This window comes from Apium graveolens, chromosome 1, assembly GCF_009905375.1.
Source record: "Apium graveolens cultivar Ventura chromosome 1, ASM990537v1, whole genome shotgun sequence".
Taxonomy (NCBI): domain Eukaryota; kingdom Viridiplantae; phylum Streptophyta; class Magnoliopsida; order Apiales; family Apiaceae; genus Apium; species Apium graveolens.
In genome coordinates, this window is record NC_133647.1 from 115,670,400 (window position 1) to 115,686,829 (window position 16,430).

The following is a 16,430-nucleotide window of genomic DNA, read 5'->3' on the forward strand; positions in this document are numbered from 1 at the left end:
GTGCACTATTTATTGCACCATAAAATGTTCCTTTCCTCCATGTGAGCGACTTTCTACTTACGGATTAGTATTTAAGAAATGATGTAAGTTGCATCTTGAATGTCTTCAACATGAGCAAAGAGCGACTTTCTACTTATGGATTAGTATTTAAGAAATGATGTAAATTGCATCTTGAATGTCTTCAACATGACATGAGCAAAGCTATATGCACAAGTAACAACTATTAATATATGAATGGCTATTGATTAAGCATTACTAAGCCCTCTACTCGAGCATTAGTTGCATACCTTTATCCTCGCTACATATATCCAGGCTTCTAGGTCTTTCAGCTTAGCTTATAATTCCGTTAATTTAGTGGTGCTAGGCACACTCACTTGGAAGTGTTAGGAATGTTTTTACAATGGACATCTCTCCAATGCCTTAGGTATGGGGAGAACACGTGGTAGGGTCATCCAATTCACGAAGAAATTTCTTGAAAAATGATGTTTGTCTATTGACTTTCGCGGTTTTAAGTTTAATATCATCATCATCCCCAAAAAGATTAGAGGGCTATCATGAATTACAAAGTATATTAGGTTGGTTATGTTAATCCTTCTCCTTCGTAGTTTTTTTTTTGTAACCAAGTCCCAATTAGTCACTTATCTTTCAGAAATTTGCGATGAACTTTCAACCAATCATCCCCACCACAACTTATAAACGCCTTCTCCACATAAAATCCCTATGTTCTATCAGTAAACCATACTTCTCCATTTCTAGTTGCCTAACCAAATTCTGTATGTTAAAATTTCACTTCAGATATTGTTCTGCTCTTAAATTTTGGTTGATATTCTTTTTTTTAACATGTTATATAACATATACATGCAAGCATATAAATATGCAGTGGAATTTTTGTATTTTTGTTGTAAACTCTTACCTTCTTCAAGTGGTCCCTACTTCATACTTCAATTATTGGCATTCAGAAACTATGCCCACTCTGTTTCCATCTCTGTTTCAATCTCTTTGCTGAATGCTCCTTTAGCAATAATATATCGCCTGATTACTCAAAACAAACGAACTATTCTTGATTGGAATTATCAGGTTTAAAAAGCTTGCTGAACCATCAGCAACTTCAAATTCGCAAAACCATTTGGCGACCCAGTAATTCCAGCGCAATCAGCAACTTAGAGTTTGCACACTATCAGCGACGTCTAGTTTACAAAATGTTTTCTGCTGATTGGTCAAGATTAACGAACTATTTTTGAATGGAATGTATCAGGTTTGCAAAACTTGCAGAGCCATCAGCAACTTCACATTTGCAAAGATATCTGCGGCTTGGGAATTGCAGAGCCATTATCAAGTTTGAGTTTTCAGATCATCATCAGCGTTAGTTGTAGACCATCATCGGCTTCAGTCTGAAACCTAAAGTTATAATTTTTGGGTCATCTGGTTTTTCTGCATAGCAAACAAAGAGGCATTAGCTCATGGCCTTGCCTTGATCAGATGAGGAAGCACCATTTCAAGGTAGGAATACTTGTTTCTTTTCTTTATCTGGGGGTTTCATTGTTACACTTCCTTCGTGAAACAACCTTTTAGAGTTTTTGTAGAGCAACATTTGATCGGATTGAATCTCTATCAGAAACATAATAATTTCAAGTAGTGTTTCAATCAAATGCATATCTATTACAACATGCTTAGTTCTGCGTGGTTGATGCATATTTGGATTAACTTAAAGTCGGTAAACCTGCTTGTAATATAATTTTAGGACTAGATTCCTTGTATCTGATTGCTAATACTTCAATTGCAATAAGAACTCCTACCTTGCAAGCAGAATTCCACTTGTAAGCATGCCAATTAACGATAAGCATTTCGTAAGATTATGCCAAACATCACAAAATTATCTCACCTAGATACAACATCTAAATGTGACCTTAAAACAATTCCTTTGCATCTGTAATTTAGGTAAAAGATGCTTCATATCTAGTTAACTCATGATATTGGTCATTTACGTTGCTAGATGTTTTTTACTCTGACTTACCCTTAGACTATGGTGAAGTAATTAATTTTGTAATATCTACCTGGTTTTGTGGTGTTTTAGAATAAAAGAAGAGTGAATCCCCGAGAATTTTGGAAAATGGAGAATCTTCAAAGGACGGGATGATGTTCAGGCCGATCTAAAATTATTTAAAATCTTGCATTAACCTTGCAGTGGTTTGTTGTACCTAACATAGTCCTATACTCCTATCGCAGTGACTGGGTTGGATATATACTTGCTACTTGTAGTTCCAGTATCAAAGTCATATCCATCCTTGAGGATTGTTCTGCCTTCATTTTTCTAGTACTCAAATTAAATGTGTTACACGTATACCAAATATTAAATTCTTCCCATGTTTACTGGATATCTACGACTGTCAGTCAGCTGACAGCAACACCTTTCGCATAAATTCGAGTTGCATGAAGAAGGTGTTTCAATAGCTTTTGTAGCTTCTTTCAATTCCCACTAAGTTTGGTTTTTAGTCATGACTGCTATAGGAAGTTTTAATTGGTCCTAGCTCTTTGGCATTGGGCACATCTCGACAACCTCAACTTGAAGATCATTTAATGATTCCAAGATGTAGACTATTATCTTGTGATTCACTCCAGTCAATTTGGAATTCTAGCAGCTTGTTAAGCCAGAGCTCATATCTGATTTTTTGCAACTTCTATGCTATTTCAAGAAATGTTTTGTAAGTCTTGCTTTCTTGGGGGTGGCTGGATGTACAAAGTGAATGATCCGCATTTCTGAAATATTAAAGGTTCCAGGGTTCCCTTGAGCTTGTAGTGCTTAACTACTGTCTATGCACATCTAATGTGATTTCTTTTCTTACTTGAAGGTTTTAATATCTGGAGAAACATGTTTTTGGGCGTCTAAACAATGCCGAAAGAGTCGTAAGCTTGGAACCTTGATACACGTCCGCCCTTTAGAACTTCAATTGAAGTGGTTACTGTATAGGTAATCCAGATGGCGGTGTTGTCCATCCTGAAGAAGAAAGCTAGTGGCACAGCAAATGCAGCGTAATATACTCAAAAGAGATCACAGCTAAGGTCATGAAACCAACACACAAGGGAGATTAGGATGTACTTTCTGATGTGGCAGCTTATCTGCCCATGTTGGTGGTGGTTCTCATAGCTTCATGTTGCATGATTCTAAATCAAGCGGAGTTTAGTAGTACAAGGTCAAGGGATACGAAAATGCAAACGAAGACATGGACAGAAGGAATGGGAGACAACCGGTAAGTCAGATGCTTCACAAACTTTTGTGATGTCCCACGAGTTTTATGGATAACACTGTAACATATACGTTCTAGGCCTAAGAAGTTGATTGGCTGACGGAAGATGCAAATATCAGGCATGAACTTGAACTTCTTAACAAGTAGGAAATTGCAAAATCATTTGATTGAGATTTTATGTGGGAAGGAACTTCAACTTCGAACACAATTTAGGATTGAGAAATAGGTGGGTTAAGTATCAAATACCTAGGAACTTGATTGATAAATTAGATATCAAGGAGTTTCGAATTTCAATAGGAGTCGGTTCTGACAAAAAAAAAAACTATCGCCTGAGCAGGTGAGTATGTATAAGCTCCAATTTCTCTTTGGCTATTCAAATCAGTAAGTATTTTGACTAATTTATATAAGAATTTTTTTCTGATTTGTTTTACCTTGGTTGTTTAAATAAGAAATTATGACAGACTATGTTTGAAGTTTGAAAGCTTGGAGGTGCAGGCGGAGAACTAGTTATTAGTTAGGCTTAATTATAATTTGAACCTTAAAGTATGATCGGGTATACACATAAATCCTTGAAGAAAAAAACATACATATCAACCTTTTATGTATTGAAGGTGTATGTATATTCTCGCCCCTGCCAACTTTAGACACTCATGAATCGTTCACTAAACACAGAGGGGCGAGGGTAATCTTCGAAGAAAAATGTGGCCGATCAGTACTTAAGATAGCATAACACACTTGTAATCTTGAAATAAGAGCTTAAAAGTTGAAGAAAAATTATGAAGAACAAAGTTTGAAAATTGAGTTTTGAATTTGGAGGATCGTATTGGGTGTATTTTTATGGGCAGTTTTAACCTTCCTTGACCCATGATTGAAGAGTCTTGTCACACACACACACACACCTTCAAAGTCCTCCAGATATTTTCATGAATGGGACATGAATTAGAAGAGAAAATTGGTAGCACACCTTTGACACCAAACATTAACAATCAGCATGGCAGGTCTAAGAAAAAGAGGAAGCAAGAGGCCAATGATCCAATAGAAGTTGAAGCTGAGGGAATCAAAAATTTAAACAAAATAACTCAGCTCATGCCCCATGCTAATTTTTAATATTATGGTTAGATTCTTGACACTGTTTATTTGTAATATGATGTAATTCGGATTTTTGTGTATTTAATTTCAAGAAACTGCTATGTATTGATGTTTTATCTGCTAATTTTATCACTTGTCTATATTGCTCGTCTGATTCTTTGTTTGTTAATTAATGCATTTTGCTTACTTAAAAATTTATGGTACACATAAGCACCATTAGAGCACACTAAACTGTTGAGATATTGTGTTTTATAGATTGATGTCAGGTCCATGACGTTCTTAGTCTTAAAAAGTATAAGATTCTGTTCGGGATTTTTTTTATCAATTTAAGATTTTAGCGTGAATGATTACTTAAATGGTATCGGAGTTCACTTTATGGAGTGGTCTCATGTTCGAGTCCTTTCATCTCATTTATTTAATTTAAATATTTGTTATTTATATTGGTATTGATATTAATATTTATTATATTTGTTGTTGTCAATTGGTACGAAAAGTTTCGTATTAGTGAGGGGAGTGTTAAAGAATACCAGACTTTTTTCCCCACCAACAACTAGAATTCATCTTCAAAGATACCTGATATATATAATGTTACATCACATGTATACTTATAAAGTTATAAGTACTTGTATACAGTAGAATTGTTCAAGTGTTTGGCGGAAAATGGGAAAACAACTTTGGAGGGAAAATGCCGGTTTCTTCTCTTCTGCCTGCAATGTCCAGGGATGTTATGCGTGCAATTCAATGATTCATGAGTGTTTCAAGGGCAGGGACGAAAATTTATAAATCAATGATTCCCAAAATATATAAATCAATGATTCACGAGTGTTTCAAGACGCATGGACGAAAAATATATTTAATATATAAGGGCTTAATTTGTATGCTCTTTTTTTCTGAAGAATTTTTGTGTACATACAATCACATTTTAAGTTTCAAGTTATAATTAATCCTTTTAGTTATTATTACCTGTAATTCAAATTTTATAAAAAGTAGTTTATCGCTTTAGAGTATTCATTGCATTTGCTTCGGTCCGTGTCCATGTTTCAGGGACCTTGGTGCTTATGCAAAGTGCTAATGTCTTCGATACCGTCATTCATTTTGGGTGGTGATTTATGCATATGTAAGAGTGTAATTAGAATCGATCCGGCTCAAACTCAACTCAATCTCGATAAAATATAGCTTGACTTTATTCAAACTCGTTATCAAATTTGAGTTTGAACACATTTTTGGACTCAATAAAAAAGTGGAGTTTAGCCAAGTTTTTTGAGCTCGACTCAGCTCGAATTTTGCTTGACTAGAACTTAAACTCAATTTATTCTTTTTAGAAAATATTCATATATTGTCAGCGCGATTAGATTGGTAAAGTGGTAACGGTTCATCTTTTATCGTCTCAGATTACGGATTTGATTTTTGTTCACATCCGAAATCTGTTAGCGTAGACTTATAAGCCTAATTTCTAAATAAAAAATATTCATGTATTTATTAATTTATACTTTATCACTAGCTATCTACAAAAATTAATTTAATTTGCTATTTTTTCATATAATGAGGTACATTATTATGTTATTATTGGATTATTAGATTTGGTAAAAAAACATTATTAAAATATTTTGTTATAGTAATTTATTTATACTTTCTTATTATTTGTTTATAAAATAAATTTATGGCTCTTAATACTTTTGTTATTGTTATTATTATTGTTTGTTATTTAGGATGTTTCGTCTGTAAAGAAGATAAAATGCATCTGTAGTGTATTTTCGAACATATGAGATCAAAATATTATTAATTAATTTTAAAAATTTATCATTGAAAATATTAAATGTGTTATTCTCAAAAAAAATTTGTTATTTTAAATAAAAAATATATTTATAGCTCGAACTTGAAAAGGTATAGTGTAATAAGATAATTTTTATGAAATCAGAAAGCTTGAAAAGAACCTAATAAACTCGAAAACTTGGTAAATTTGTCAACTTGTTAATAAACTCGATAAGCTCGAACTCCTTAAAACTTCAGAAGTTCGAAAACTCAGTTAATTTTTTTGATAAATTCAAGGACTCAATAAAAAACTCGAAAAATCTAGAAACTCACGAAAAGCTCCAACCCGGTTTGTTTATTTTACGAGTCGAGTTTGAACATAATTTTTAGACTTGATAATTTTTGTGCTCAACTCGACTCGATAAAAAAAGCTCGAAATCTTAATTGATAAACACAAATTCGAATCAACTCGACTCGAATTACATCTCTACACATCCCAAATTTATTTATACACATCCCAATTCAGTTGTGGACCACATTGTATATAAATATGCCTTGTAATTTTATTTATCATCTATCTACTAATCGCATTTATGTAATATTTTGTTAAGTATTTCATGATTTATTTCCTTTGTAATGATTTTTGGAGATGTGGAGAATATAATGTATGTGTGAATTATTGGTTGTTCTACATTTTAATGTTTTAAAGAATTCGTGTACTTAATGAATGACATGAAAGTATTTGGAGCTCTTTTATGTTGATGATGTATGTGCTGGAAAAGATTTATTTTCAGCAAATTCAATTTATTTTTATGAATTTAGTGTCTGGGCATATCAGAATAATTGATTTCATGCTAACTAAATTGTGTTTTTCTATGAAATGTAGGTATAAATATTTATGGGTGTGCATAAATCACTACCATTTTATTTTGGCTTCGAAAAATAATTATGTATTTCTATTTCTCCCTCCCTTCCTTGCCATTTTTTCCACGTCATTGTTGGGTTTCAACTCTATAAAATTGTATGATTTTGATAATATAATATATTATTAAATTAGATAATAACTATACGGGTAGATAATTATTATGATGATTGGATTGTATATAAAATGTACGTAGACATTTATTATATATAGTGTATTTTGGTTATAAAGTTGGAAGATTAGGCTTGTATAACAGAAGAAGTATGGTATGTTTTGGTGATTGGGTTTAGATGACTAAGATACATAGTTTTATTGTGTTTAATATAATGAGAGTAGTGTTTAAGATGTAGATTTAAGTATTGTTCGAGAGCGGATGCTTAATTACTGTTAGACTTATGTATCTTTCGTTGGTTGGAACACTATTGACATGTTATTTTTATCTATATAATTGTATTATTAATAATTGTTTGAATTAATAATACATGTTGTAACGTGATTTTTCGGCGTCATATATTACGTGAGTGTACTCCGTATCGGTAGATTGAATCTCGTATTTCTATATGTATTCCTTCAAAACAGTCATTGCATTTAGTAATCTCTTACGATCTCTATTACTAGATTCGTCAGCTATTCGAACAAAATAAGAAAGTGTAGAAAGTCTAATTGGGTGAGGATAACGAATTTTAATCTAGCATTTCTCCGCAAATAAATGCTAAACACCTGAGCTACTAAAGGATAATGAGAACTCAAAAGGAATGAAATAGGTGAGCAATCCATCAAGGTTTATTGTTTGAAAATTTGAATTTAATCATTCATTCTCGATCATTTAACAAATTCATGTAACAAATGGCGTCATGTCAGTATTGAAACACCTATATACTAAATACTCGTGGGGAGGGAAGAACACTCTAATTGCTAGCCGGACATGCTACATCCTAAGGCGGATCCACCACATACGCTTAAGGCCGAAGAGTATCCAACACATATGTTGGTGATTTGGGTTGAAAAAAAAAGAACAAGTGGTCACACCTACCTGTAAAAAGTGATAACTTGATACGCTTTCTTTGTAGTAGTATCATAAAGCACGCATGTGTGCACTTGGTTCATTTGATGTTAATTTTGTTACGCCTAGACAGTAGTCGTGTTCACTTGGATACGTCTATATCAAGTACCACCTGAATACACATTTTTTACATCCCGACTTCACACAAGCACACCAGGCGCCTTACACATTTTAAGCGTTTACGCCCAATGGTAAGTCATATCAAAAGGATACGTCAATGATTGGTATTCAATATTTGATGATTTGGTTGATAGCTTTAAAATTAATATGCCTAAATATATAATTTAGTATGATGGATACACCAAAGATGGTGGTAAAGTTTAGAGTTGAGACACAAACTTACAGCTTGTAATCGCACCATAAGCATCACAAAAGGATTAAGTTCATTTTGTGTTTCAGTAAGTTTTAATAAGAATTTTGTAGTGGGGAATATGTTCGGGTCGTTTATGTTTTACGCCTCAGAGGCTCAGATACATGATTAAGTAGTAGGTAGAAAAGGTGGTAGTCCCAACAATAGGTATATTAGGCACGCATACAGGCTAAAATGGTTATTTTGGACAATTATTCTACTGAATAAATAATGAGTCCAAAAATATTGTTGAAGATGAATTTAACTATCAACATTTTAAGTTATGAAGATTTTTTTTTTTAATTTTAAATTTAGATAAAGAGTTAGGGATATTGTTGAAGATACTCTAAAGTATAACCAACTAAATTTAAAGTGGTTATTAATTATATGTCACTGAATTTAATGGGATATGAATAAATGAAAAGGAAATGGATTAATTTATTTTTATTAGATCTATGTTTTATATTTATATTTAAATAAATTTTAATAATTGATTGGTTTTTAACATATCAGTCACGGAAAGAGCTCTTATACCATTTACTGTAATCCATAACTATAACACATGTCATTCATGAGAAGTCTAATATTAGAACCCATAATCATGATACATGCTATGATTGAGAAGTTTAATAACACAACATATCATGGCTAAGGAAGCCGTACAAAAAAATTATAACAAAAAATTACATTCATAAAAGATGAATAATGACTACAATCTATAAGAAATACGCACAAGAAGTACATATTTTGGAAGTATAAAAGAAGGTGATAAAGATGGCAATTTGTTTTGATGAAAATTAAAATATCAAAGCAAGTAAGCATGTTAAATTAATATTTTGACAATTGAAATTTAAATATATCCTAATAATTGGTTAATGTTGACTAAATACTTAGGATAATATTTTGATTATGTAATTTTGTTTCGAATATTTTGAATTATAATTGTAGTGCTTATAAGAGATAAGATGTTTGGGTTATGTATAGATTTATATAAAGACCACTAAAATGGTGATAATAATATATACAATTCACGTTATATTTTTGTTCATCAAATATGTAAACACCTACAAACAGAGCCGTGCCTGAGGGTGTGCCAGTGGTTTCACCGCACAGGCCCTCAAATATGACAAGCACATTTTAATGTGGTGTATATATATATACTAAAATAGGAAAAAGAATGTTTAGTAAAAAAGTATAATTTTTTTAATGTTAAAAATTTGTAAATGAAAAATAATTGAAAAACATTATCATTTAAACAATTTTAAATTATTATCTTGAATAAGTCGTATAAATACTCAAAATACTAATATAAAAATTATTTTAAAAACAAAATTTGTATTGTAAATCACAATTAATGCTCTAGTTTGACGAGGCAAGCTACTACTTTTAATGAAAAGTTTATATTTAACTAATATAATTATATATTCTTATTTTTTATTGGTGAAAATATATACTTATTATGTCATTCAAATATTGATTCAAATTTCAGTTATATTATCTATCTTAAATATATCCATTTTTAATGTGTATATTATATAAGTCAATTTAATATAAAATAAATTAAATAATGGATTGAAGAGATCTAAATTACAAGTTTATGTATAAATTAGTTTTTATTTGTCCATTTTTTTGTTTATCAATATTATATCTTACTTTTTTATAAAATAATATATCATAAGTCACATGTATAACTTATCTCTTTAAGATAAATATTTAATTTCTAAAATATAGCATAACATATTAAAATATACATGTATAACTGTTTTTTTGTTAATTTTGATTATGTAGTAAAATTACTTTTTGTACTTTAATTATTATATTTTATTTATAAACTTTAGTTTTTAAAAAAATTAGTAGGGCACTTTTTTAGATTTTGCACAGCTCTGCCTACAAACCTAACATATATACAATACACCTACGTACATATATATCCAACAGTTTTGTTATTTGTATATAGTTTCCGACAAGAAAATGAACATTAACGAGTATGTAAATCTCAAATTTTATATATGTTGAAGTTCAAACTTACTGGGCTAGAGACATTAGTTCTAAGCAAAAGAAGAGACATTCATGTCATGCAACTATTTGTTAATGCTCCATTATTTTAAGTTCTTTTAAATATGAAAAAAAGCCAAATGAATTTACTTGCATTAATGCAGGTAAGCTCATAAAAGGAACGAAAAACTGGTGGAGATGTTTGTACCTGGACTTCCGAAGTAGGACTTAATAGCTGATGATTTTCTTCCTTCACTTTGTTATAGCGTTCGATTAGTGATTTCATACTGCATTAAATAACCAAAAGCATAAAATTGAATGTATCTTGTTAAATGTGCATGTTATTTTCTTTCATTTTAAGTTTCAACACTATATGTGAATGTAGTTGAAGAATCACAAAATCCTCCCATAAGTAATTTGTGTTTTGATATTTATGCATATGATACCTACATTTAAGAATACAAATGTGTTCAGTGGATGTAACAACAGCGCTGGAATTATAGTCCAAATGTAATATTAGGTTGAAATATCCTAATTATTTGTAAAATTAGTAGTGGTTAGCAGCCGTATAACACTCTTACTCTCTACTTCTCACCATCATAAAAATTAGATAACTGTAATTTATCATAGAATATTTTGTTTGATATATTATTTACTATATATAATGTGATCATTTGATCGAAGAGTACTCGATAATATATTATAATTTATATGTTCAAAATCTTACATTTAATATAATTTAATCATTGCAAATCCTACATTTCCTAAAAATCAAAATTAGCTAACAACTTATATCTTTTTCTTTATTAATTATTATAACTTATAAAATTATTATCAATTAGACTAATTCATATTAACATAAATATACACGCAATCCTCAAGTGTGTAGTTGGATAAAGTCTAAATGGTATTATAGAAAGTAATAAGCAATATAATGCCGGTGTTGCCAATACGAGTGTAGTCAAAGAGCCCAACAATGCTTTATTATGATTTTTTTGTAACATTAAAACATATTATGACAATAACACTTGATTTTGCACAAGGCATAAGTCCATCACCACAGTGCCTTACATGACAAGTGGCTCGTCATTTTTGTCATGTTAGTAGTGGGTTGTATAAGTGTCACGTTAGCCAAAGTGGTCCCTGTTGTGGGCCCCATAAGCCTCAATATTTATGGGTCTCGTGGATATGACTTATATGCCACCTCAACATTTTTTAGTACAATTTTTTTTTTAATTTCTAATGCAACACCATGTTCTTCAGTGTATCGACACTGTAGTAATAAGTTAACGTAGTTTAAATGTAATATAACGTTTTATGTCATGCAATCCTAACTAAAAATTATTTTCTATGGGCACTTATTTCGTAGTGATTTCATAAAAGTTTTTTGAATGTTTTGAAAATATTATTACTAAAATTGAAAGAAAAAATATTTAAATAATTTCTAAAACGTCCCCTATGTTTGTACCGGTACAAAATTAATTTATATAATTTAAGAAATTTTTTATTTTTCGATTAGCAGGATCCTTTACAATATTAATTCCAAGTTTTTTTTGGTGTAAATGATAAGATTACAAGTATTTAAGTAATTTTTTAAAAATTATAAATTTCTCACTTTCATTTCATATACAACATAGGATTTGAAAATTAAAAGATAATGAGTGTAATTCCAAGTGTTATAATAAAATAAACAGAGGATGACATAATTTAAAAGGTAATAAATTTATAAAGAAATATTTGTTTTAAAGTAATTTTAAAGAATTATATATTAATGTTGAAATTTATGCTTAAAAAAATAAATCAGATATAATTTCGAGATTATAATTCCCTTAAATAAATATGGCCAAATTACACTTTTTGGGGATTCAACCAGTAATTCCTTTGTATTTTTTCAAATGTACTTACAAATAGGTTGTTTTTAAGTAATGCAATTTAGAATATTAGTCACAAAAACTATAATAACTCCTGCCCACAATAGGAGTGTTTTTCAGTAGAGATGTTTTCCTCATAAATTCATTCCCACCCGAATACTTTTACCTGTCCCAAAAACTATTTCTATTTTATTTAAATAATTTGACTTGACATAAATTTTTAATTTGTAAAATCATATATACACTTATATTATTAAGAGAAAAGTTGTCGTTAAATATTCTGTACATCCAAATTTAAAGACAAATTTGAGTAAAATTTTTCCATCAAACTTGTATCAATCATTGAGAAGCCTGTAAAAGTCTCAACAGTTCATATTCTTACTAAATAAATAAATTGATGAGAATAGAAGGAAAGAGTGCGATAAAGTTATTATTTTCTCAACAATGGTTAAAATTTGAAAAGAGAGTATTATTGCATAACAATTACCTTACCCCTCAATTTTTCCCCCAAATGCTGATTATGTTAACAACTTTTTTAAATATAATATAAAATCTCGCTTGCTGAAATATGCATCCACAACTTAAAACATGTCATGTATTTGTCATATACTTATGGGGAACCTTGCACTACTAGTATGTTAGAAAAGCAACCCAGACTCATGAGGTAAATAAAGAAAAATCATCCGTACAGTTAATAACAGAAAAATCACATCCACCTTGAAAGTTAGACAGATATATGTTACTTGTAATCAGTTAAAATGTAAGATCTGAAGCCGTTTTATATTAACTAGATTTGTTACCTAGCTAGTTATCTAAAATATATATGGCTAACGAGACTACTATTGCCACAGCAATATCATAAACAAAATGTAACATATGTAGCATGAAAAATGATTTAAAGCAAGAAGAACTCTGCACATTAATGTCTGTACAACGTACATAAACATATGCTAGCTAGACGAACTCTTGACCCCGGGACCGAACTCAACCATCCTTTGTCATCACACAAATATGCTCCCATATAGATAATTTATTAGAGTATTTTTTCTTAACAGAATTAAATCATAGTACTGATCTCAATATTTCTTGATATTATATAACCATAGTAATGATCTCTCTCCCTCCCTCCCTCTCACTCTCCCTCTCTCTCTCACATACACAAATTATTGTATATCAATTGTTTCTAATCATCATGGTAGATATCTTATATGTATATTCACTGGAATTAATGAAATTTGTAGTGGACTACACACATAAAGAACACTTCTCATTGTTTCCAGGGTTTATATTCTTTACAAAGCATTGCTTACATTGTTTCAGGGTATAAATTCTTTACAAAGTTTATGTTTTTTTAATTAGTTGATCTGCATGCAATATCTATACCAATTAACGATGTGTAATTACACCTAAATATTTCCAAGCAACCTAAAACTTGTTAATGCTCCACTATAACTATAACACTAATATACTCTTTTGCTACATACATGTTCAAACTATAATCTAGTTCAAACTTGTCTTGATACAATACATGATACATGGATACATTATATTCCCCCCGACATAAAAAGAGGCCTGGATTCGAATCTTTTGGCCAAATCGACTCAAGTTTAAGCATAAATTAACAAATTTAATTAACTATACATATTTGCTCATAACATTTTGGCTTGAACCTGAACTCATACAAACTACCCAGATGTGTGTGTGCACATATTTAGATATATAGCAATTAGATATGCATGTTATTAGTGATGTAAAATAATAATGCGTGGTTCCCTTAAACTACCTAAATAGAGGGTGAAGAGACAACAATACTATTGTACATATAATTATAACCTTGGTCAACTTAACTTTTAGTAATAGAGTTGTTCTATAATAAATTCAAAAACTAAATAAAAGAACCAAGAAGTAAAATACTGAACATTTTTCATTGTTGAACAAATTTAGGGATCTAAGAAGCTAACCTGGTGCTTGCGAAATCATAGAGCTTTCCGGTGCTTGAAAAAATCATCAATCCAACTTCAGCATCACAAAGGATAGCCAACTCCTTAGCTTTCTTCAGCAATCCATTTCTTCTCTTCGAGAAAGTCACTTGCCTGCTGGTTGAGTTATCGATCCTCCGGATCACAATTTTCCCCCTTCCCATTCTTCTCCCTCGTTGTGAATCGGATCGATAATCCTTAGGGTTTTATCGAATACGATCAAATTACTGAGAGATCGGTAGACAAAGATGAGAAAACAACCGGAAACAAACAAGATTGATCTTAAAAGTTTGTGAAGACAAGTTGAAATATATAAGTGTAACTAATATATCGAAGCTATAAATAGAAATTTTCGACGTAGTAAAGATCTAGGAAAGTATCATAAAATGTAAGGAAAGGGCGAAATAAAAGACAAGAAAATGAAGAAAGAAGGAAGAGTGTCAAGTTGAGAGGGCTTACTACTTTGAGGCTTTGACAGATCTCTATGCAGAAATTGAGAGGTCTTGTTTTAGAGAGAGGTTTTCAAATAAAGCAATTCTTTACTCTTTAAGGAAAGCTGAAAGTGGATTAGCTAGGCCTAGGAGGGTAAAACATGGACAAATGTGTGCCCAATATTGTACTTTCATATGACCCCTAATTAAAACACTTTAATTTGCACTCCCGAGAGTACACAACAACACTTTACTCGCTCTGAGAGACGTAAACTGGTATTTGACCTAAATTTGAAGTCACCAAATGACACGCGTTGATCAGGGAAGGAGAGTGGAGTGCGGGTATAGTAGCCGAGAGTGACAAAATTGTAACCTAGGACTCTCAGAAATCCCTTTAATATTGGAGAAAATGTGAAAGTAGTGGACATTTTTAGAATATTAAGGTCACTGTCTACCGAATAGATGACTGACACTTGTTTGGCGGTTTAGCAAAACCTAGGCCTGGAATGGGTCAGAAAGGGGAGGTTTTGCCTTTTTTATATCTCAAATGTTTTCGTACACAGAACAATTACTTTACTTCTAATTTAAGAATATACCCTAATATACCCCCTATATATACAGGGAGCATATATGCAGCAGGACGGGATTCATCTATGCACCGCTGACATGTGTTCCTATGAAAACAAACATCAGATGTTTTATAAAAAAATTATGATATAATAACATATATTTTTAAAATATTTCTACTTAAAAACATCAAATATCCTTATAATACAAGTAATTCTTCACAATTCCAGTCATATTTATTTTCATTAATAATTATTATAAGATTATAAGTTGAAGATTAGATATTTATCAAATACTAATTTTTAACACTTAAACATCCAAAAAAATTTGAAAAATCTAGTTCGGTGACAAAAAAATTTAAATTTGAACCACCGATTAACTAACACACTCACTTAAGTACATAGTACCTATGGAGTAGTAAGAATCAGCAGCTATTTAGGTATATATCAAAAATTAATACAAATATGAAAATTACATTATTTTATTTGTATTTAACTTTTCCAACAAATTCCTCTCTTCATCATGATTTATCAAGACTAGATAGCTTTATCGATTACGAAGCATGTGTATTAGAGGTGTACAAATAATTCATTCAATTATATTAACCGCTTGAATCATTTACAATTGAACTATTTTCTGCGGATAATTATAATCATCGATGATTCACTGTGAATTGAACTTAGGTCAATATATAACGTATTATAGAGTGGATGCGGATTTGATTTTAAGTAACTTCAAAAATTAACCTAAATCGACAAACTGTAATATACATATATATAAACATTTAAATAATTAATATTACATATATACTTTCATAAACACAAATTAATATATTATTGAATTACGTTGTATAATAATACATAAGTATACAAAAAGAAGAAAATCCTAACCAACGAGTACATCTCCAACACTTATTTTCTTAATCATGTTTTTGTCTTCATTTAACTTTTGGCGTGAAAGAGTATTTTCTAATCAATCTGTTTGTTATCAATTTTAATGTTATTTAAGTTTATAATCTCTGTATCATCTTGACCTTTTTGCACTTTGGTGGCTTGTACTAATTATTTTTTTCACTTTGGTGGCCGAATTTAGAAACTGAGCAACTGTGTGGCTATAAAAATAATTTTAAGCCATTTGCATGGCTCCGCGTATGGGCCGTTAACGCCG

General features: G+C 30.7%; 1 protein-coding gene and 1 long non-coding RNA gene across 5 annotated transcripts in view; one reads left to right on the forward strand and one right to left on the reverse strand.

The window, feature by feature from the left end:
- The window catches only part of LOC141666134 (uncharacterized), a 24,265-nt gene extending 19,819 nt beyond the window's left edge, over positions 1 to 4,446 (forward strand). For 2 of the 4 annotated variants that reach the window (XR_012552178.1, XR_012552180.1), the window contains exons 3-4: positions 1,078 to 1,500; positions 2,075 to 4,446. This is a non-coding gene — a long non-coding RNA (uncharacterized LOC141666134). The remainder of the gene's footprint in view (positions 1 to 1,077; positions 1,501 to 2,074) is intronic. The other 2 variants (XR_012552179.1, XR_012552181.1) reach the window with 2 other exon arrangements.
- The window catches only part of LOC141666128 (MADS-box transcription factor 23-like), a 27,342-nt gene extending 12,504 nt beyond the window's left edge, over positions 1 to 14,838 (reverse strand). The window contains exons 1-3 of the mRNA XM_074472125.1: positions 14,725 to 14,838; positions 14,248 to 14,492; positions 10,624 to 10,702 (exon numbers count right to left, since the gene is read on the reverse strand). Coding sequence (XP_074328226.1) covers positions 10,624 to 10,702; positions 14,248 to 14,429 — 261 coding nt within the window. The 5' untranslated portion in view covers positions 14,430 to 14,492; positions 14,725 to 14,838. The remainder of the gene's footprint in view (positions 1 to 10,623; positions 10,703 to 14,247; positions 14,493 to 14,724) is intronic.
- Between the last annotated feature and the right edge of the window lie 1,592 nt (positions 14,839 to 16,430).